Source organism: Acartia tonsa, chromosome 2 (assembly GCF_053477335.1).
Source record: "Acartia tonsa isolate MP-2025a chromosome 2, ASM5347733v1, whole genome shotgun sequence".
NCBI classification, from domain to species: Eukaryota; Metazoa; Arthropoda; class Copepoda; order Calanoida; family Acartiidae; genus Acartia; species Acartia tonsa.
The window spans coordinates 42,142,786-42,164,867 of record NC_137261.1 but is presented as its reverse complement, the minus strand read 5'-3'; the positions used below and the strand labels follow the sequence as shown (position 1 = coordinate 42,164,867).

At 32.4% G+C, this 22,082-nt stretch overlaps 1 protein-coding gene across 1 annotated transcript; it reads right to left on the bottom strand.

Annotated features, from left to right (window-relative positions):
* Nucleotides 1–216: 216 nt before the first annotated feature.
* Nucleotides 217–19,872, bottom strand: LOC145311892 (uncharacterized). The gene is made up of 14 exons (XM_080150924.1): nucleotides 19,778–19,872; nucleotides 19,590–19,630; nucleotides 19,305–19,359; nucleotides 18,749–18,819; nucleotides 18,294–18,355; nucleotides 16,676–16,730; nucleotides 14,605–14,710; nucleotides 12,719–12,768; nucleotides 10,394–10,465; nucleotides 7,063–7,101; nucleotides 6,192–6,238; nucleotides 5,305–5,345; nucleotides 4,535–4,612; nucleotides 217–767 (listed from the first exon to the last, which is right to left on the bottom strand). Exons 1-13 carry the CDS (start codon nucleotides 19,842–19,844, stop codon nucleotides 4,548–4,550), a joined length of 771 nt encoding a protein of 256 aa, XP_080007050.1. The 5' UTR covers nucleotides 19,845–19,872; the 3' UTR covers nucleotides 217–767; nucleotides 4,535–4,547.
* Between the last annotated feature and the right edge of the window lie 2,210 nt (nucleotides 19,873–22,082).

Genomic DNA, 22,082 nt, shown 5'->3' with positions numbered 1-22,082 from the left:
GTTAAAAAACTAAAATTAAATTGATCCAAAACAATCTTAGATAAACCCTTTTGAGAGCAATTGTATTTACAAAGCTTCTGCTGTTTCGTGTGAACCCCTTCTTAGTAAGTGCCGGTGGTTATGATTCTACCTGGCTTCAATTTCAGTCACGTAATAAGGGTAAACACCTGAAGGGGGAGGGGGGGGGGGGGGTTAGGGGAGAGGGTTGGTTGGGGGTGATGGATTATAAAGGAAACTTATGGGCATATAAAAGGTGTGTAACACAATTGTGCGAAAAATTTTAATAGCAGCACTACATGTTTAATTGACTTGGGTATTTTCTGGGCAGCTATATCTTGTAATCTTTGTTTGTGTCGTTTATTTGTAAATTCTAATTTTGGGAAATCTTATCACTAATAAAGAAATTAATTTCTTTGTATAATAGTGTTTTTGTTCTTAGGACATGTTTCAAACTTTGATTTGGATGATAACATTTAAACTGAACGACATTTAATTTTAAATATACCTGTCGAATCATAAAAGTTGTTAATATTGAATAGTATGAATAGTCTTAAAATCGTAATCTTTTTCACATCTCATCATTTTGGCTGTAACGTTTGATCACTATAGCTTACAAAGGGTTTGGTTATTAGCAGTGGGAAATTAGAGGGAGTAGAGGTAAGGTGTTGGTTTGGAATTATTGATGCAAAGAGGAAATATTGAACAGGCATTTGTTTCTTATAACTTGTTGCTTCGACTCAGCGCATCCGTAATGACTTTCGCACAACCTGAAATAAATAAAAAAGGAATCAGTACGTACAAGCTTTTTGAAAATGTATAGAACATAATACAAATAATTAAATATTTTAATTAGAAATAAGTATGAAAATAGGTAACAGGATAGTATTAAGTTATTTATGTAATATTAAAACTCAAGTCTTGGATAGTTTTAGACTATTTTGTTACTCCGCCCCTCCCCATATACTACGGCCAAATAGCCGCTAGTTAAAACGGTTCCACGACAAACGTAAGAGTCCCAAACGTCAGAGTGGAAAAACATCAGAGTGGACAAACGCAAGAGTCCCAAACGTCAGAGTGGGACAAACGTCAGAGTGGGACAAACGTCAGAGTGGACAAACGCAGGATTTTTGGGACAAACGTCAGAGTGGACAAACGCAAGAGTCCCAAAAATTTTTTTTCGATTTGAATTTTTCTTTTAATTTTGATTTTTTTTTCAATTTTGATTTTTTTTTTTCAATTTTCAATTTTTTTTTCAATTTTGATTTTTTTATACAATTCCCCCCCCCCCCCCCTCCCTCGGTCCCCTTATTTTTCTTAGTTAGGTTAGGTTAGGTTATAGGCCAGGGGGCCGAGCGCTGCGGCTAGGCAGGCTAGGGAGCCGAGCGCTGCGGCCATAACCATAATTAGAAGATTTTTTGTCATATAATTAAAATAGCATAGACTCTGATGTTTTACTTAAGCAATGTCCACTCTGACGTTTGTCCACTCCGACGTTTGTCCCACTCTGACGTTTGTCCACTCTGACGTTTGGGACTCTTGCGTTTGGGACTCTTGCGTTTGTCCACTCTGACGTTTGGGACTCTTACGTTTGGGGTAGGACCTTCTTATGTTTTAACGGTCCTACCCCAAACGTAAGAATAATTGTACTAGCTAACTAAAGCGGTTTAAGACCGACTAACCTATCCACATAGAGTTGATTTAAAATATTCTCAGATAATGTTTATTATTTTTAGGATCGCAGCTACTCTACTCTTGTTCTATCGCCGCGCCTTAACACATGTCGGATCGAATAAATTAAAAGCAAAATACTATTTATCCATATTTTGTAGAGTCAACATATTTTCAAGTTTAAAATTCTAAAAATAAATATCTTATGTATACTTTATTTAGAATACTTGTAGACTTTTTAAAATTTAATATGCAGTTTAATACTGGTTTATGCCCTTTATAGAGGCTATAAAACATTTACGTCTAGATAGAAGATTATTCCAGACTTAAAAAGATTTTCATTTATTATATTTACATACGCTCTAAAGTAAAATAAAATTCCTTAATAAATGTTGAATTAATAGAAGTAAAACAAGTACAATTACATCCATAAATATGCAACAATAATGATATTTAGGTTAAAAAACAATGAAATATTCCAAAAGTTCTCATATCAAATACAAATATAACCTATTGTACTGTATGTGATTATCACAAAAAGAGGCGGGTAGGGAGGTGGATTTATCCCTACCCAATTTATAATTATTTTTAATTTAAGATTATTTTTTTGTGTGGGAGTTTGATGCCATTTCTGCTTAAAATTCTTGAACGAATAGTTTAGCTGTTCATGAGATCTTAGTGGACAGACATACACACACATTTGATTTATTACTTCATATTACGGGACAAGCATATAATTCTTTGAAACTTGAAGGTTTACACTAGCCATTTTACTCATTTTGTTAACATTTGCTTTTGACCTTGTACAAAAATGTCTACAAATTGTATTTAATATTACCGCAGAGCCTAAGATTTTGTGTTAAAAGTTTAAAGATTTGCTGTAATATACATAGAAAAATGTACATTATGATACATGTTTCATGGATTTTAGCATGTTGGATTACAGATACAGGTAAAAAATAACAAGACCCAAAGAAAATGTTTGGCCTGTCGCAGTATTTATATTTGAATTAAGCTCTCATTTTATTTAAACCCAAATAAGAAAATAAAATTTGTCCGAAATCTTGAGAGTTTCATCGGTTTCAATATTCTAAAAATGCCAAGTTCCAAGTGTAAAATACTCAATGATTGTAAAATATATAGAAACATCAATAAAGTAGCAATTAATTTATGCCTTTGAAGCCGAAACATTATGGTTGTATTGAAAAAAAACCATGAAATCAGGGGTACAAATTGGTTAAAATGTCTTTCAGGGCCTTAAATTTGTTTTGGGGCTTGATCCTTCAGGTAACGGTCCTTTTAGGGGAAGGTTTATTTACTTCTACTTGGCTAAATTCATGGATCCTCAAGCGTACAAGTTTCAACCATGTCTGCTCATTTAATATTAATCAAACTTTCAAATCAGGATAAGGAAGGTTAAGTCAAAGACTTGCCTTTTCTACCACTCATTGATCGCACAATGGTAATGGGTTGCCGTATAGCTCAAAATGGCTGTGTTTGATGTCTAATCTATATTTGTTTTATTGAAACAAAGAGCTAAAAGCTGTCTCAAAACAGTGGGAGTGGTGAGGAGGATTATAGGAGGGTGCAGGAAATTTTACTCAAAAGAAAGAAATGAATCCTTGATAGGTTATCTTCTACTTATTGGTAGAATCTACACTTACAACGCAGATAATTTGATTGTCATTAGAGTACCATGGATGATTCCTGGCAACTCTTCAAAAACAGCATTTAACATATTCTGCTGCTGCCATATCAGGCACTTAAAATTAATGTCTAATTAAAAAATTATCACTCTGTAAATTGTGGTAAATATCTATATATTATTGTTTAAGCTTTCTGAGACCAGAATTTAAATTCTTCTTTGAAAGAATGCGAGTATAATACGGCCCTGGATATATTTCTAATCCTTTCTTCATTCTTGAATCTTGATACATCACAAACTTTAACCCATAAAAATATTGAAAACAAACTTTAAATATAAAAGTTAAGCATTAAAAATTCACTACATCTCAGGGAGAGAGGATAGGGCGGTTACAATAATATAAAACCTTTCTTCCCAATTATAATCAACAAAATACTACACAAAATATTAAATGGGGGAGGGGTGAGGGTAATGGAAATGTGCACATTAGTAGTTAATTAATGTTAAGGGGTTAGGGGAGGGGATGCAGTTAACTAAAGAATTAAAAGAAATAAAAAGCTTAAATCTCAAGTTAGCTTCCAATAGCCCTATTGGTTCTGAAGTGCCCAATCCAAGTAACAGTGTACAACAAACTCCTTTGTTGTCTATTGCCATATCCCTGCAACTTCTGAAGGCCATAATGTAAAAAGTGAGGTTTGTAAATGATTCTGGGAGAGAGATTAATTTAAATTACGAACTATTAGGTATAATCTTGTATAAGATAGTATGTAGATATTTTTTAAAGACAATTAATCAACTGTGTCTGTTTTACTGGTTAAACAAGAAGTTCAGACTGTTAATTTGGGGTTTAAGAACTTTTAAAGACCGTTGGAAATAACAAGAGCCTTTTACCCCATTAGACATCAAATATATATGAAATTAGCGGCAGAGGGGCACTACACGAAGATTGAAAAATATCCTAAAACCATCTCATAACTTAAATCTTATAACAAAATAAAATCTAAAACCACTCTGGGACCAATTCAAAGCTTCCCTGAAATGGAGAACTCAATTGGTTAAGTACTCATCGAAATCTTAAGCTTAAAATGAAAAACCTTACTACTTTATAGTATAGGAGGATAGATTTGATAGGTTACAGAATACCTAAATGATCCATAAGTATTACGTAGATATTTCTTAAAATTATCGTCTTTCAGGCTTATTAAAAACAAACATACTTACCTAGTTATGGAGATTAATCTCTGATTTTTCTTATTTTTTTGATCAGCATAATGTCTGAAGGCTGCAAAGTTACTCGCTACAAACATTCATTTTCAGTCAGAATATATTTACAAAAAAATCACGAAATCTTTCAAAGGTCTTGTAGGTATATGTTTTATATCTTTTTTTTAATGACTGACATACTAACGGGCTAAGTAAAGAGGGGGGGGGGGGGTTAATGCAACCATCTCGTAATCAATGATTAAAGGGCACTTAGAATTCGAATTTGGATCTGAAATTTTGCATGAATAATCCTTGGTAGGTCTATTTTCCCTAAATCGAACAAAAAGTTGGAAAAGTAACGGCTAATGGCTGGCAGCTCAGCCGTTTTGCCATTATGGGGCTATCTTAAGAGCAAATTAGTCACGAAACCACATACCTAATACTTTTTGTCACTCAAAAACCTAACCAAACGGTTATAGCCGGTAGCTGTTGGTACTAGAAATTTTAAAAAATTTTATTGCTATCATTTAACATGAATTAAACCAAAAATAGGTTTTAAAAAGTTGATTCCTACGTAATTAATGATGAATTTGCCCTGAAAATAGGCAAAAAACGGCTAAACGGCTGAGCCGCCAGCAGTTACTTTTCAAACTTTTTAATATACAGTCTATTAAATATCAGCCAAGAATATCACACTTTCCCTATATAGCGGACTAACTGAGGGACATGCAAACAAAGTGAATTAAACAGTCATGAAATGTTAAAAGCCAGAAAATCAATGTTTCCCTTGCAGTGGCTGGTCGCCCATGTTGCTGTTCCAAAAAGCTCTAAATGATAAAACATTGAGATTTTGTAAGACTAAACTGTGCTGTGCCTTAAAACGTCCATTTGAAATGATTTTAACAATAGACCTACGATAAAGCTTTTTTTGGTTGTGTACATTCAATCTTTTAGCAGAGTGACTAGACATTTCAGATCATGGAAAGTAAACGAAGAATTGGGTTTCGTTGTATTTTCACAATAGCTTTTAATAGGTTATTTTAGAATAGGTTGGGTAAAGGTTAATGAATGCCCACAGTTTTGGGAAATTGGCACTGAAGGGTTAGAGCCCCTCCCCCACAGGGGCTAGGAATAAAAGAAAAGCTACTGTGAAAATACGACAAACCCGCTACTTCGTTTTCTTTCCATGATCCGATATTTCTTTAATATTAAAAGTGGACAACGCACGAAGGAGACTTAGACTTAACAGCTTACGGCAGTTGTCTCTGAGACTGTAGCTGTTTTGGACCGAGTTATGCATAAAAAACAATCAAATGTTTTGTTGAATTCAAGATATCATGAAAATTTAGACGAAACTCCATACACATTTTTCTTCTTAAAACTAAAATTATTTTCATTCTTCTCTTTATATCTAACTAGCTCAAGAATCCTAAATTTTGTTAGGGTTTAAAACAACCTGCTTTTGTTCGTTCATAGTAACCTTTAGTTAAAATTCTATTCTATAAATTAGAAATAAATGTATTTTCTGCATGGTTAATCCTTCTAAAGGGGGGGGGGGGGGGGGGGGGTAAATAAAAAGTATGTGGTTGGGGAAAAAATGTAAAAATTAACATTTTTTCAATTTTTCTGAGAATGTTTATACACCCGTGATAAATTATTAATTTCATTGTTTCCTGATAGATATGCTTCAGCAGCCTCCTGTAGAGCAGCAAGAGCCAGGCTCTAAAAATAAGATTATGGAGCTAATTTAATAATTTTATAACCCATGTTATAAAACTTTGAGGACCAGTATAATTAACAGTGAAATATCTCTTTACATTATAATATTAGTATACTATAAATATAAGTACCTCATTATTCTATTTTCAGTTTTCACTGAAAATAATGTCTACTTTAAGTGCTACGCCAATTTTGAACATAATTGTCCTTTTTAATTTATCATTATGACAAGGAAAACACATATCCAGAAACATAAAAGGTATTGGTAAATTCCATTTTCTAGGAACAAAGTTTATGTTACTTCAATTAACTACATTTAAGTTAATATTTACTTTTTAAAAGGATAAACCTATATTTGTTACTTGAATTTGCTTTTTAACAACTTTTAAATCCTAAGTTCCAAATTAAATAAATCCATAATTTAAATGCTTCTTCTTAATTACGAGGGCAGAAATTTCTCAATATGAATGCCAAAATTACAATTCTGATAATGTTCATACTTTAAATCTAAAAAGAATAATACTGACGAAAAATCAATTTTGAAAAATCGCCGAAAACCGAAATATTTTACAATTCATGGTTTTCAAAAATCAGGGTCGGTTCGTTCATTCGTATGTCTGTTCGTAGAGGATGGCATTTATTGTTAAAGCATCAATAAGATACTCATACACAAAAAATGTGAAAGAATATTGTTTGACATGTAAAGTTTTGATAAAATGACACATCTATCTTTTACATGCCATTATTCAATTTTAGTATCATTGAATCTTAACGAAAGCAGCAGCACACATGGTATGAAATGTCCCTCACCAATAATAAATTATTACCTGAAACCTAAACTGAAGCTGGAGGCCCTGCATAATTTCCTAAATAACAACAGATGTAATCAATAGATAATCATTTACAAACATTTATTAGGTTAAGTTTTAATGTCCCTTAAATATAACTCTTAATAATTTTTTTTTCAAGCAGCAATCTATAATACAAAGTAGAATGATGTCTGTCTGTCCGTCTGAAGCTTAAGATCTCGGTAACCGCTGAACCGAATGGGCTCTACTCTTCAGGGAATATACCTACTGGTCCTGTGGTGGTTTTAAGCTATTTTCTTGGGGGTGGGACACCCCCAAACCCCCCCCCCCAAAAAAAAAAAAAATTTATTAAAAGATTGAAAAGAAAGCGTTATGGATAACCAATAAAATTATGGCTCGCAGCACCAAAGTATGGGTTTTTTTAAATTAAATATGTTCGAAATAAGTGGTTGCATCTGCAATTTTTTTTTAATTATCTCTTGGAGCAAAGCCCCTAGAGGCTAGGGGCAAAGCCGCTAGTAGAAAGGTAATAAAACACAAGTTAGTTTTAAAAAAGGTTACTGGTCATCTTTTATATATTAGATCTCCTTTACAATGTAGCTTTTCATAGGTCCTGGGAAGGTTTAGAACTATTTTTGGGGAGGGTACCACTTTCCACCCAAGAGAAATCGCCCCTAGGAAATATAACCCCTTCCAATTTTTTGTTTACTTTTTTCTATTTAAAACTAAAATTGACAGTGGTGAGGGGGGGGGGGTGGTCTCTAGGGGTGTAGTCACAGGTATAATATAAAGAAAAATATATTTTTTCCGAAACAATATCATTCAAAGGATTCACCAATTCAATAACACTTTGCATGGAAGCTTTAAACAGAAAATGGTCATTACAGGGCTTTTATTTCCCAACATTGAGGCACTACTCTTCTAATGTAATTAATCTATATGAAAAGCAATGACACGGCAACATATCAGAATATCAGAATTTAGATTGTGAATAGAAATGAGGTTGGTAACAATGCACACAAATGTCATCAACACAAACTAAGTTTACTTATTTCATAAATGAAGACAGGATTGTCCTGACCATCCCGTAATTCCAAATATCTAGGACGTCAAAGTCTTTAGATACATTCTAGAAAGCTTTAGATCAGCTTATGATTGAAATGAAAAAATATTTAACAATATACATTATATTTTTTCCCCGTTGATTAACAATTTATTTGTCTATTTGATAATAATTTCAATTGACCTTTTTATATAAAGATATAATATAAGTTTTAGCTTTCTATGATGTTTCTAAATACCAAATGTATTTAAAACCGTACTCTTTAACAGTGTGTAAATAAATGAACAATCTTTTTGTCCCTTTAAAACTAGGCAAAACTTGTTGTTCAAAAACAAAATAGTTAAAAACTCATACATCATAAAAAAAAATCAAATCTATTCTGTGCTAAGAATAAACTCTTTGGTTGCTGAGTGATTGTCTAATTAACAGGTCTTTTGCAAAAAACATTTGCGCATTAACTCATTTTGAAAGAATCGTCAAATACATAAACTATAATAATGATATAATAAAATAGTTATATGGATAGGTTGAAAGAAAGATCTAAGAAAGGGTGTATTTTAGTAAATTATTATGAGATAACCAGCACAGTAATGTGTGCTATGTTGCTTATTATCAGAGGTAATTAAGAGTCATCATTCGATCATATGAGTCCTAAGTTCAAGTAAAAATATCAAGAATCAGAAATGTCATTAACTGCAGAGAAACATGCTTTTATTTTTAGTTATAAGGGGACACATCATAAATGTGGATTTATAATGTGAAGGGGAGCTTGAAGAAGAACGATAAATTAATCTACCCACATTTTTATTAGCAAATGATGGCCTGCTGGGATAATTTTTTTTGCCATTTTCTTGCCTCAAGACCTCTAATAAAATGATTTACAAATTTTTTTGTCTATGTGTGTTCGCCAGACTATCACACCTATCTGGCCCGATTTTCATTAGATTTGAATTTTTTTCCGTTTAAGAGATTGGATACTAGTTTCCAGTCGTTATATGCAGTAATTGGATGTTTATCTGCCAGTAGATGATGTATTTGTGTGTATCTAAATGAAATTTAGCGATCATAACCATTCTTCATCGGATTTTTTTGTCAAAACAAATAAAAAATATCTTTCAGTCGTTTTCTCCAATCCAATTAATACTTTCATAACCTTTATTAATAGTATATATAAAGGGATCATGGAATGAAAACGAGGTAGCGGGTTTCGTCGTATTTTTACAGTAGCTTTTGATAGGTAAATGTTAATAATTGCCCTAGAGGGTTAGGACATTGGCTCCGCAGGGTTAGAGCCCCTTCGTAGAGGATAGAAATAAAAGAAAAGCTACTGTGAAAATACAACGAAACCCGGTATATCTTTTTTTTCCATGACCATATAAAGATACCCGCATTATGATTGTTAAGTAGCTTTACCGCAACGAACGCTACTCTAAAATTGGTCTATTTTATGTATAGGTATGTGCATGTGCAAAGTAGTGGTGAATATGGTGAATATATATATTAGAAATGTCAGGTAAAGTTGCAGATGCCACCACGAGGACAAATTATTCACAAACAAGGATACAAATTAAAATAGTTTAACAGGTGCGTGGCAGGGATAAGGCATAGGGATAAGACTTGTGCACGATAAATTAATCTTCCTCCCTATTGGGAATTTTTAAGCACCAGTGACATATGATATTTGGAAAAAAATGATTGTTTTTTTAAAACCATTTTACTACTCCCTGAATAAGTTATGCTACTGGATTGGCCTTGGCATAAATATAAATGTTCTCTTTTTGTACTCAAATTAAAGCTTATATAAAATCAAGTAAAATCAAAGATTTTTAGCATCAATAATCATCGATTATGCACGTATGGCACGTATTTTTAGTTGTCCTTTATTTAAACATTTAAAAATTGTCCTCGGAAAAATTTAGGATAATTATAGTTTAGACTTTTTTTGGCCTAAAATTTTTATAGATATAAACCTTCCCATGACCTATAAATTCTAAATTCTAAATTCTGTTTACACTGTAAGTAAAGGAGAACCATATTGGTTCAGCGATTAGCGATATCCTTCCTTAAACACAGACATACAGTCACATGTGGACATCCTGTTACTTTTATCCAAGGATTAATTAGCTGTAAAGCTTTTGAAATATAAAGGTCAAATATGTTAAAATTATTTAGAAAAGAGTTATCAGATGAGAAAGAGTATAAAAATAGAAATTTTAAAAAATTAATAAATGCGGTCAAAACAATTTTCCTCGTGGAATACTTTTGCCAGTAAAAAGAAAAAAGTACCTGGACTATTCTTTGGAAGGTGAGTCTTGGAAACATAAACTCATGAGATCCATCAGCTTTCCTCACATAATTCTAGTAATATTTAAAATTAAAAGAAAGTTGGAATAAATATTTGGAATTTGAAGTAAAAAACATTTCTCATAGTAACCAAATCAATTTCAAAAAGTTAATATCATGTAATCTCAATAGTTCGGCTAATAATGGTAAAAACTGTTTTTTTTTCTCAAGAATATCGATAATTATAAAGCGATTAAAAAGCATTCAAGAGGCATCAAAAACTAAAAAAAAAACTAAAAAATGTCTAGTAATAGTTTTTTGAAAATGATAATCCTACGAAAACTTACTCGTAATGAGTCAAAATAGAGTAAAAGTTTGTGACAGCATTGTGGAGCCTGAGCCGGGAGCCTTGGAGCCGCCATATTTTGCTGGAGCCGTAATTTTCGTTAAAAAACGGCTCCGGCTCCCGGTTGGCTAAAAACAGAGATTTTTTATTAATTTTAATTTAGTTACTCTGTTGTGTCGTGTGCAAACGCCCTTTTTAAGTTTTTCAAGTACCTACATTTTTATCAAAAATTGAACTTTTAAAACCTTCAAAAGTCAAAAATAGACTTAACAAAAAAATATGTTGAGTTTTTTTTAATTTTAGGTCGGAGCCGGAGTTGGAGCCGCACCAAAATCAAACGGCTCCGCAACGCTTGTTAGTGAAAAATGTACCTACATATTTTACAAAAATCTTTTTTATTAAATTTAAACTCCATCCCACTACAAAAAAAATCCGTTTTTTGGGGATTTGTTTTTTAAACAACCCTGTTTATGTTTCACAACCATTAGGTACTTGATTTACAAGGATTAAAATCTCCAAATATTAGTTCCTGTATTTGAAGATATTATGTGAGAATGGATGAGTAACATTGAAATTGCAAGTCTTCAAATTGATGTTCTTGTATTACAAAAAAATTGCTAAAATTATTTTTTTTTTAATTGAATGACTTTCAATCAAGATTCAAATTGGGCGGTTTCCTTCATGGGCCTAGTCAAGCGCAGAACACCCTCACCCTCCTTTTGAAATAAGTTGAAAATAAGGGGGTGGGGGTAGTTGCTATTAGTCTGCTAATTGGGTTATATTGAGTGCAGTGTAGCCCTGCAAGGTTAGGGCACCGCATGTATAGGCCCACTTCCACAGGGAATAGGATTTAAGATTAAAAAATACTTCCTTCACCTCATTTTGAATTTATTTCAAAAACAAGGGGAGGGGGTTCGTTATGCACATTGAGGGAAAGGTCCAATGATTGCAAAAACATAAATTCTAGTGTCACTTAATCACAAATTACCTTTAAGATTTAATAGACAAATTGGAAATTAATGTTCCTTATGTGTATGAACATCAAATTTTGAGGATATATTTAAGATGTTATGAAATTATGGTATTCACACCTCATAACCATTTATAAAACTTCATAACATACAGATCTTAATAAGGTCTTGCTTTACACCTTTGACTGGAAATTCTTACTGTGCATTGTGGAGATTTGTGCATTGTTAATGGGCAAATGCCCCCCTGACTTTTATCACTCAACTTTCAAGTAACGTGAATATTTGAAAAAGCAGTTGTATGGAACATTTTATGTGTTATTAACAATAAAGCTGTTTTGGAAACGTTTCGCACTCAGTGATAACTAGCTGGTTGCATATTAGGCAGGTAAAAAGTTTAAACTTCGGCACAATCTACATCTTAATTCTATGTATATGTTTAAATAATTCCTACTTCAGTAGACAAGTTTTAGAATAATTTCAAGACCTAGAAAAAGCCTTGGCTCATAAACAGACAAAGCAAAGGTCATAAAATCTAAAAACATTGACCTGTAGGTACTACTTCAACAAGGTTATTAAATCATCTCATTTAATTGCAGATTTCCTGGTTGCATTGTAGGCACAGACAATGTGTAGTGGATTGAAAACTTTATTTCAAGGTGAGCAAAAAGATTTTTAAAAATAAGAACTTTATTGAGGGTGAGAGGAACTGAACTATAGGAATCCTGTAACACAAAGCACTTTCAGAAACATCATAGAAAGCTAAATCGAGGGAGAGGGAGGTTGTACTACAGTTTCACGTAAACAGTGTGCTCGGAAGCCCCTACAAAAGTGAAACATAGACAATTTTAAAACAAAAAAGTTTTTTTTTCTGACTTTTGTATTACCTAATGATCTTCCTAATACCTGTTTCCTCTTTCCTTAAACTTACCATATTCAATGATGCAACAAGCAAAATATATTAAAAGAAGATGAATGATAAGTTTATTTTTAGAAGGAAAATACCATACTAACCTTTTTAGCCTTCCATTCTTGTAGTCTCTTCGTTTTCTCCCTCTTATTATCTAAAGGGGTAGTTTCACGAAATGCATTTGAACTTAATTTAGTGAACCGCATATTTTTTCCTTGTTAATTGGTTAAACTACATTTAATGGCATATATTTGAAAGAATTTCAATTTTCTACCACGTTGTTTTTAAAATATCAAGACGTGAAAATCGTCTTTTTAAAATGCATATATCCCAAAAAGACAATTTTTAAGTCTTGATATTTTAAAAACTACGTGGTAGAAAATTAAATTTATTTCAAATAGGGTGAGGCGGGGCTGAACCGGTATTTTTTTCGATTTTTGAAAAAAAAATGGGGTAAATATTAATATTTTTAAATGGGACCAAGACCATTAAAAAGTTTGTCATAATTGGACTCAAAGAAAATACCGATAAATGCCCCACGGCGTCTTTTCAACCTTAAAAAAATCGATGAAAAACTGCCAAACGGCCAGTCAAACATAAATAATCATAACTAGTATAGGTTATAGGAATTATCCACAAAAATTTTCATAAAGATCAGACTATTCCTTCTATGTCAAAAATCATTTTTTTTAAAAGACGAGAAATTTCGATTTTTTTTTCACAAAAATTTTCTTAAAAAATAAAAGGGGGGAGGCGGATGTGCCACTTTTTGAAACCAAAACCAAAAGTCAACAAAGGAACTCATCTAAAAAAAGAGTTACAGGTCTGAGATTTTGCATGGCAGTTGCTTTTTAGGGGTACAATATGGAACTGTGAAGAAACGGCGGCGCAACCGCCGAAAACCGGCGTTTCCCGCCGAATTTTTTTTGCCTTTTCTCGGCGGTTTTCGGCGGTTGCGCCGCCGTTTCTTTACAGTTCCATATTGTACCCCTATTAAGCAACGGCCATGCAAAATCTCAGACCTGTAACTCTTTTTTTAGTTGAGTTCCTTTGACTTTTAGTTTTGGTTTCAAAAAGTGGCACATCCGCCTCCCCCCTTTAAATTTTTTATATAAAAAAACTTGTTCTATTCACTTTTTGGCCTAATTCTTAAAAAGCCCATATTGAATTTTAGATTTTACCAAAGAAAACCTGAAAATTGATCTTAAAAATCGAATTTGAATTTTTTTTTCGACGTTACCGAAAAATACCCCGCGCGAACTTTGGTCATTTTTGAAAAAAATATTAACTCTACATTTAAGCTCTCAACGGATTTGGAAAGAGCGGGCAATTCTTAGTTCAAAAGGTTTATACGGATCAGTTCTAGGTCTTACCAATTTTTGTGTAGGTCGATCTTTATACACCAAGGTGAAAAAATTTTTGAAAAAAAAAAATTTTTCGTCCGACTTTGAGACCCAAAAAGTACCCTTAAAATTCATCTCACAAAAATTTCATTTTATACTTTTTTGTAGGCAATTTAATAATGAACAAATTTGCTTCTATGTTTTTTTCTGTCAGTAGTTTAACCCATTAACTAGGAAAAAAATATGCAGTTCACTAAATTAAGTTCAAATGCATTTCGTGAAACTATCCCTTTCAAATAAGAATGTAAAATAAAATAAAAAGTAACAACATGATTTACAGAAAAGTTTGGTAATAGCTTAGGGAAGGTTTAGCCCATTGGACGGAGAAATAATTCTAAATATATTTTTTTCTTCTTTTTTTTTGGATTGTGTTTGTTAAGGGATGGGGGTTGAGAAGGGCTTCACTTTACTTTTGGCAAACAAAATATATGTAGAACTAGATGGACACCCACCACTCAATATAGTGACGAAGCCTCTATCATAAAAAATTTAAATATTAGAAATCAAATCAAGGAAGAAAGTCCAGTCTTTCATAACTACTTTAGACTTTATATGAGCGTAAAATGCCATCGTTATAAACTTTCTACCTTTGGAATTTGATTGTTTTCTGTTCAGCATAGATGTCTTCTTTTCTTTACTTGCAGTTTCTGGTGTCCTTTGGTCACAATCCCATGCGGGTACACTAGCATCTGGCTGTAATATTTATTTAGATTTGTTAGGGTTTTCCGCTGATAGGAAAATTGTAATTCTATGAATATTTTTTTGTTATTTTAACAGGAACTTTGTTGGAGGCACCAAATTATCAAACATTTTGCTATATTCAAAAGTGCATTAACTACCTACTTAAAATATTGTTTGATCTGAAAAGTTATTGCAAATAATAAAGGGGTAGTTGCACGAAATGCATTTGAACTTAATTTAGTGAACCGCATTTTTTTTTCTAGTTAATGGGTTAAACTACATTTATATGGCATATATTTGAAAGAATTTCAAGTTTCTACCACGTAGTTTTTGAAATATCAAGACTTGAAAAACATCTTTTTGTGATATATGCATTTTAAAAAGATGATTTTCAAGCCTTGATATTTTAAAAACGGATCTTGGACAAAGTAGCTTCGGACAAAGTAGCTTCAGGACAAAGTAGCTTCCGGACAAAGTAGCTTCAGGACATTTACTTAAGAAAAGTAGCTTCTAATATTAATAAAGGTTGTGGCCGCAGCGCTCGGCCCCCTGGCCTGCCTAGCCGCGGGCGCTCGGCTCCCTAGCCTATAACCTAACCTAACCTATGTTAGCCTCAGAACATTTATTTAAGAAAAATATCATCAACTGATAATACATAGGTGGTTTAGAATTTCATGGATTTTGCAAAAAGTGGTTGATAGATTTTTACAATTTTTAATATTGTTTTTATAAGTTTTAATAATGTTTTTACAATTTTTTGGTTAGGTTAGGTTAGGTTATAGGCTAGGTAGCCGAGCACCCGCGGCTAGGCAGGCAAGGGGGCCAAGTGCTGCGGCCATGACCTTTATTAACAGTGGAGGCTACTTTTCTTAGGAAGCTACTTTGTCCGGAAGCTACTTTGTCCTGAAGCTACTTTGTCCGGAAGCTATGCCCAGTTCACAAACAACTTTTAGAGGTCGACCGATTTATTCGTAGGTCAACCTAAACATGTACAACTAACAGATGTCTTTATAAAATCGGTCAACTTAAAGCTTCGTTAGGTCGACCTAAAATTTTCAGAAGTCGACCTATGTCTTTTGTGAACTAGGCTCTAATTTGTCCTGAAGCTACTTTGTCCGAAGCTACTTTGTCAGAAGCTACTTTGTCCAAGATCCTTAAAAACTACATGGTAGAAAATTGATCTTTCAAATTTATGCCATACTAGAGGCGGCGTTCTAATATTATCTCGCTATTGGCTAGATTGAATATTAATCTTTCCTTCAGTCTTTTTTAAATTTCATTATTTTTATTTAAAACCATATTTATAATTTTGTCTCTCTTTCATTAAAATATTTTAGGATCCTAGCATTTTTATTGTTTTAAATTATCGCCCTAAAAGGGTTAAAATGTTCAGTTAAATGTTAAATTTTAGTTTAATATCTGATTACATTACAGACGCATCGCTAGTATCAAATTATTTTAAAACTAAGTTTACTTTTATTTACTATTTTATAAATTTAAATTTTCTATATTATGAATAGAAATTTAATACTTTAACATAATTCAAATAGCAACATGAAATAAATAAAATGAATTTATTCTTTAAAAAGTAAAATAATGGGTCTTATCGTTCTGGTCAATGAGAGTTTATTATGGATTATTGGAGCACTATGAGTATTAAACACATTATCATTGGAAGATTCGAGCTCATATATAGACGTTTATTTCCTATATAGATATCTGTCATGGATCTTGATGCAATAAAGCAAGCCGTTTTATAAAAAATCTGTCGAAAATAATTCATAAGGTAAAAAACAGAAAAAGTTGTCGCTCATATAGGTATAGAATAAATGTAGTTTAACCAATTAACCAGGAAAAAATTTGCGGTTCATTAAATTAAGTTCAAATTCATTTCGTGCAACTACCCCTTTAACCTTTTGTTCATTAATTCGACCGTCTACTTTACAAATTATGACATGAAAAAAAAAAACTGTTTACCCTTTTAGATGATGTATTACTTGGAATATCGACGGAATTGTCTTCATACTCAACACTAGAAAAAATAAGTGATATTCTTGAATTTTGTGCTTAAATCTATAAAATTACTAATACTAGCGGCTGCGCCCCTATAGCATCTACGGGCACTCTATTAACGGGGTATGGGGGCATAAAAAAACACCTCAATTATCCTATGGTTAGAAGGAAAACTTAATCAGTTCAGTAGTTATTTATATCTTAAGTTTTAGACAAAATACCTTACTACTTTATATTATAAGATGTTATAATGGCTTCCTCCCTAGCATCTAAGGACTCTTTATTCGTAGGGGCATAAGGGAGTAAGAAAAAAATCAAACCCGTTCCAATACGTTATCTATAATACAAAGTAGCTTGATGTCTGTCCGTCTGTCCGTCTGTCTGTCCCTTAAGATCTCGGTAACTGCTGAACCGATTGGATTCTACTCTTCAGGGTATATACCTATTGGTCCTGTGGTGGTTTTAAGCTATTTTCTTGGGGGGTGGGACACCCCCAACCCCCCAAAAAACAAAAAAAATCCCCCCCAATTTTTTTTTTTTTTTTTTTTTTAGAAGAATTCTTTTGTAGAAATATTCTTTTGTAGAAGAATTCTTTTGTAGAAGATTTCTTTTGTAGAAAATTTCTGAATTCTTTAGTAGAAATATTCTTTTGTAGAAGAATTCTTTTGTAGAAGATTTCTTTTGTAGAAAATTTCTTTTGTAGAAGATTTCTTTAGTTCTTCTTATTTTTTTTGTTGAATTTTTTTGTTGTCATCTCTTGGGGCAAAGCCCCTAGAGGCTAGGGGCGAAGCCGCTAGTTTTATAAATAAAGTACGTAGATATGTAAAGCTTTCCCAAAAAAATAACGGATTTAGAAAACCTACTTGAGTCCAAATGAATCTAAAAATACATGTATGTTAAATAACTTTAAAAACTTTTATGCAATACAATCCCAAATACTACATACTTGTGTCCCAATTACACAGTGTTTACACACCAAACATACACACACACACACACACACGCTCACACTCACACACGCACGCACACACATATTCAATATTTCCAAAGTTTAGCAGATAAAAAGACAAACTTATTTGGCACCATAAATGCAAATCCAAAAGTTAGACTTAGAAATTAGAATGACCAAAAGCGCAGAATATCAATGTGAAAACTTTAATCTCCACCTCCTTGTTTCAAAGTTATTTTTAGTAACAAAGCTACTATTTGATTAACTTTTTCTGTCCACCGTCCGTAACGCTTTGAGCGAAATGCGATTTTCTCGGCTGCAATTCAAAATAGACGGTTGAACTTTAGTAACTATTTTGGTAAGTTAATGCGCTGAAAATCATGTAAATATCCTTTAAAGATAGATTTTATTATAGGTAGGTATAAAGAAGCAAGATTTTTGTTTATCCCTTAACGTTGTGATACTGAACTGATTGAGCCCTCACTTTTAGGGAAGCTTTATATTGGGACCGGATGGTTATGAATTAATAGTTAGGATGGTTTGGCTCTGCTGCTGCCTACAGCTTTGGACTAAAGAGTCCCTAGATGCTAGTAAAAAAGATACCATTTAAGAAAATATAAACTTCATACTAACTTGTTTGTATTTTTATTTTTGTTTGAATTTGAAAGGTCAGATGTGGTTGACAGAATACTTGCCTGAATAATTTAATTTATTCAAAGGTCATAGGATATCAAAAATTGACTGAAAGCTATTGTAATGGATTTGTCGGGACAAGAGCAGTTAACACTAAGAAAACCTAATTAGGAGATATTTTTAATCAAGTTTGCTAAAAAATACTCATGTGATTAAACTACGCTTATGAATTTCTGTAAAGAAATATTAGGTAGATCAATTGAAATGAATTTAAAAACTTAATTTGAACCGTTGATAAACTGCATTTCATACTGTTCTTAAAAATTAAATGATTGGCAAAGTTAATTTACAAAAAAAACTAGGTACCTAATGTGTTAATTTTAACTGATGTTTTTCTATTATAGCTAGTAATTATCGTCTTATTATCCCAACAATTTACCGAAAGATCAATATACCTGTGAGTTCGATAACTGTAATCTTTTCTGATTGAATGTTCGTTTTGACATAAGTCTGGATCTTCTATATCCTTAAAACGAACGAAATATTTGTTAGTAGGAAGGAGGTCTTTATAATTAGAAATGTCTGTCGATATTTATATTAGCTATGCTAATGAGAAATGTGATTGCGAATATTTAAGACAGCTGATTTTTTCTTGTAAAGAACCCTTTCACAATGAGCATCTATTACATAACTGATATGAACAGCCGCTGGTCCATTGGTAATTCTCTAAGAGACATTAAATTTCTTTCAGGGGTTAGGGGATTTGATGTGCAATTTACTTAGCCATTTCTTAAAGTAGATGGCTGCAATTCTAGGTGAAGATTTTGCTTGTCAATGAGCATCTACTCTACAACTTTCTTTATCCATTGTTCTTTCATTGATGAAATGAGAGACATTTAAATCGACTGCTTTTTAAAAAACGGCAATTTCTCAGCTGATATTCCTAAAGATTCATCAAATAAAACTTGATTTTCTGTTCGATAATCAATGATTTTAACTGTACAATTATACCTGATCCATTTGAGCTAGAAACGGATAAATTGTTAACATTTTCCGGCTCCTCCTCCTAAATATAAAAAATATAATATTTAATAAAAATAATCTTAATAGGGGGAGGGGGGGTGGCGTTAAATGCCCCTCCCCTTCTTTTTTTATCTATCTCATTTACTATGTGTGAAAGATAAAGGGCTATAACTAACTGACTTTTTAAAGGGCTGCAATTTTTAATATCACTATCCTGGCTGGTGTAGGATGCCAGCAAATCTGGCAGGGACATCCAGGAAAAAAAGTTATTACCTTTATATTCTCTTTGGAATCTAATAGTGCATCTAACTCCTACAAGACCAATCAAGAGTTGTATTGACCAGAAAAAGGTGAGGATTTTTAAAATAGTTGGCAGTGTAATTCAACAGGTTATACAACACTTTTGAAAAATAAGCTGACTAAATTAACGCTTGTATTAAGCAGCAATTGATTGGTTTCCTTGGCGCAAATTTCAATGCTGGAACTGGTGGTGTTAGAAACAGAATCTGAGGTAGTTGAACTGTTCATTCTGGCCGTTTTAGGTATAATATCTGTAAATAAATATAAATTAATATAATTAATTAGATCAAAGGCAGAGTTTTTCTATAGTTGGGGAAGGTCCCCCCGTCCGTACGTATTAGATAGGTTTTATTGTTGATTTAAGCAAGTTAGAAATGTTCTATAGAGTTCAAACTTGCATGATGATTAAAAAACAGTTAAATACAAGATAGTTAGCGAGTGATTCAATATAATTACGAATATAGATCCATTATAAGAACTTTTTGAACAACTGTTTAATAAACGACATACAAGTAATCTAACAATTAAGCATTAATACATTATAACATTAAATATCTCTTAAATTAAGCTTTGGCATTGCAGTTTAAATATTGGCTAAAGCCTATAATAAGCAAGAAACTTAATGTAGTTGATAAACCCTAAACAGCCTGACGAACAAATCAAATTCTAATTTCTCGATTGCGTAATGCTTGTTTGTTTACATTTGGGTTATAATAAAACTACGCGGTCAAACATCAATGACGTCATCACGATTAATAAGATCGTGGTTGCCAAATTTGAAACCAGTGGCGTGCGAAGCACTTTGTCTAGGGGGGGCCATTTTGAAGATTTTGTAAAATTTTGCCCCCCCCTAAATCAAAGTGCCCCGGGGGGGGGGGGCACTTTGCTTTAGGGGGGGGCATTTTGATTATATATACTAATTTTAAATAAGGGCGTTTTAAGGGGTGGGATTATTTGATTATGGGCCTTCTAGTCTTTATCCCTTCTTCCCCATTCCTTCCCCCATCCCTATTTCCCATTTATATCCCCAATCTCTTCCCCCCCTCCCATCTATTCTCCCCCATCCCTTCTCCTCACCCTGCACTGACCGAAGGGAAGGGAGCTAGAAAGAATCTTCGAAAAAAAAGTACAGAAGATAATTTAACCTTCCTCCCCCCCCCCCCCCCCCCACCACAAAACATTTTTTATGGGTGGAAGGGGATGTTATAAAATCTCAGCAGGAAGGATGAATAACCCCATTAAAAAAATTTGGGGGGGGGGGGGAGATAAAAACACTCATTTTGGAAATGTAAAACTGATTTTAAATATTTCTTTATTGTATGACAACAAGGATGACAACATCTTTAAACTGTTTTTAACCTATTTTTAAAACGTGTATAAAAAATATACTATGACACCAGTAGAATGAGACTGCAGAGCCTAAATTTGAATTAAGCCCCCAATAAACTTTTTTGGGGGAATTTAAATATTCATTTTTACTGTTGCCGGGATCATTTTGACCGAAGCAAAAGGTCTTTTTTTTATTTGGGTAAAATTCGTAGCTTTTAGAGTGTTTTGCTTCATAAATATTGTATTCTGGTATAGAGTAAATTAGGCCTTATGATTTTACTATAAAAATTCACTAAAAAGTTAATTCTTTATAATATATCAACGAATTAACATTAACATGTTTGTGTTCTCTCACTTATTTTAAAAACATAAAAAATGGCTGTAAAGGGTTAAATGACAACAAATGTTTATGCAATACAACAAATTTATTTTTGTCACATATACAAATGTGTTATAAAATAAGATTATTCAAACTTATCTTTTAAAATAATTTTAAAAAGTATGTATCATTTATGTGTATGGTTTTCATTCTTTTCATTTTAATTAAATAAAAAATATTTAACTACATTGGAAATATGTCACTTTGTGAAAACACTCTTTTTTTGAATTGTAAAGAATTATATAAAACAAGACTTATGGGTTAGATTTCAGAATTATTTGTTTTATTGTAAATGTTAGATTTTTCAATGAAATTAATTGTTTTGGAAAAAAAATTATTTTCAATGAACAGAGTAATGTTTTTTTTATTGTATCAATATAAAGTGAATTATATAAAAATGTTCTGTAAGCCACAATGTTACCCGAAGTAAAAAAAGAGCTTTTGCTTCGGTCAAAATGATTACAGCAACACTAAAAATTAATTTTCAAATCCCCCAAAAAAGTTTATTGGGGACTTAATTCAAATTTGGGCTCTGCAGTCTGATTCTATAGGTGTCCTAGTATATTTTTGACCCCCCATTCAAAAATAGGTTAAAAACAGTTTAAGTAGCAAAGCACAAAAAATCATTAATAAGAATACAGACAAGTAGATTTAAAGAGCATCTGTTGAAATAAATATATATTTTAGGTAGAAAAAGTCACAAATCCTTTTTCCTGTATGTTGTGTGATGACAGTCAAAGTAAATTACATACTGGATG

Coding starts and splice junctions, on each gene's coding strand:
- LOC145311892 (XM_080150924.1), bottom strand. CDS start 19,844: ATGAACAGTTCAACTACCTCAGATTCTGTTTCTAACACCACCAGTTCC. Junction 16,731..18,293: donor AAAAATAAAAATACAAACAA/GTTAGTATGAAG, acceptor TATTTTTTCTAG/TGTTGAGTATGAAGACAATT. Junction 10,466..12,718: donor AAGAATGGAAGGCTAAAAAG/GTTAGTATGGTA, acceptor AAATATTACTAG/AATTATGTGAGGAAAGCTGA.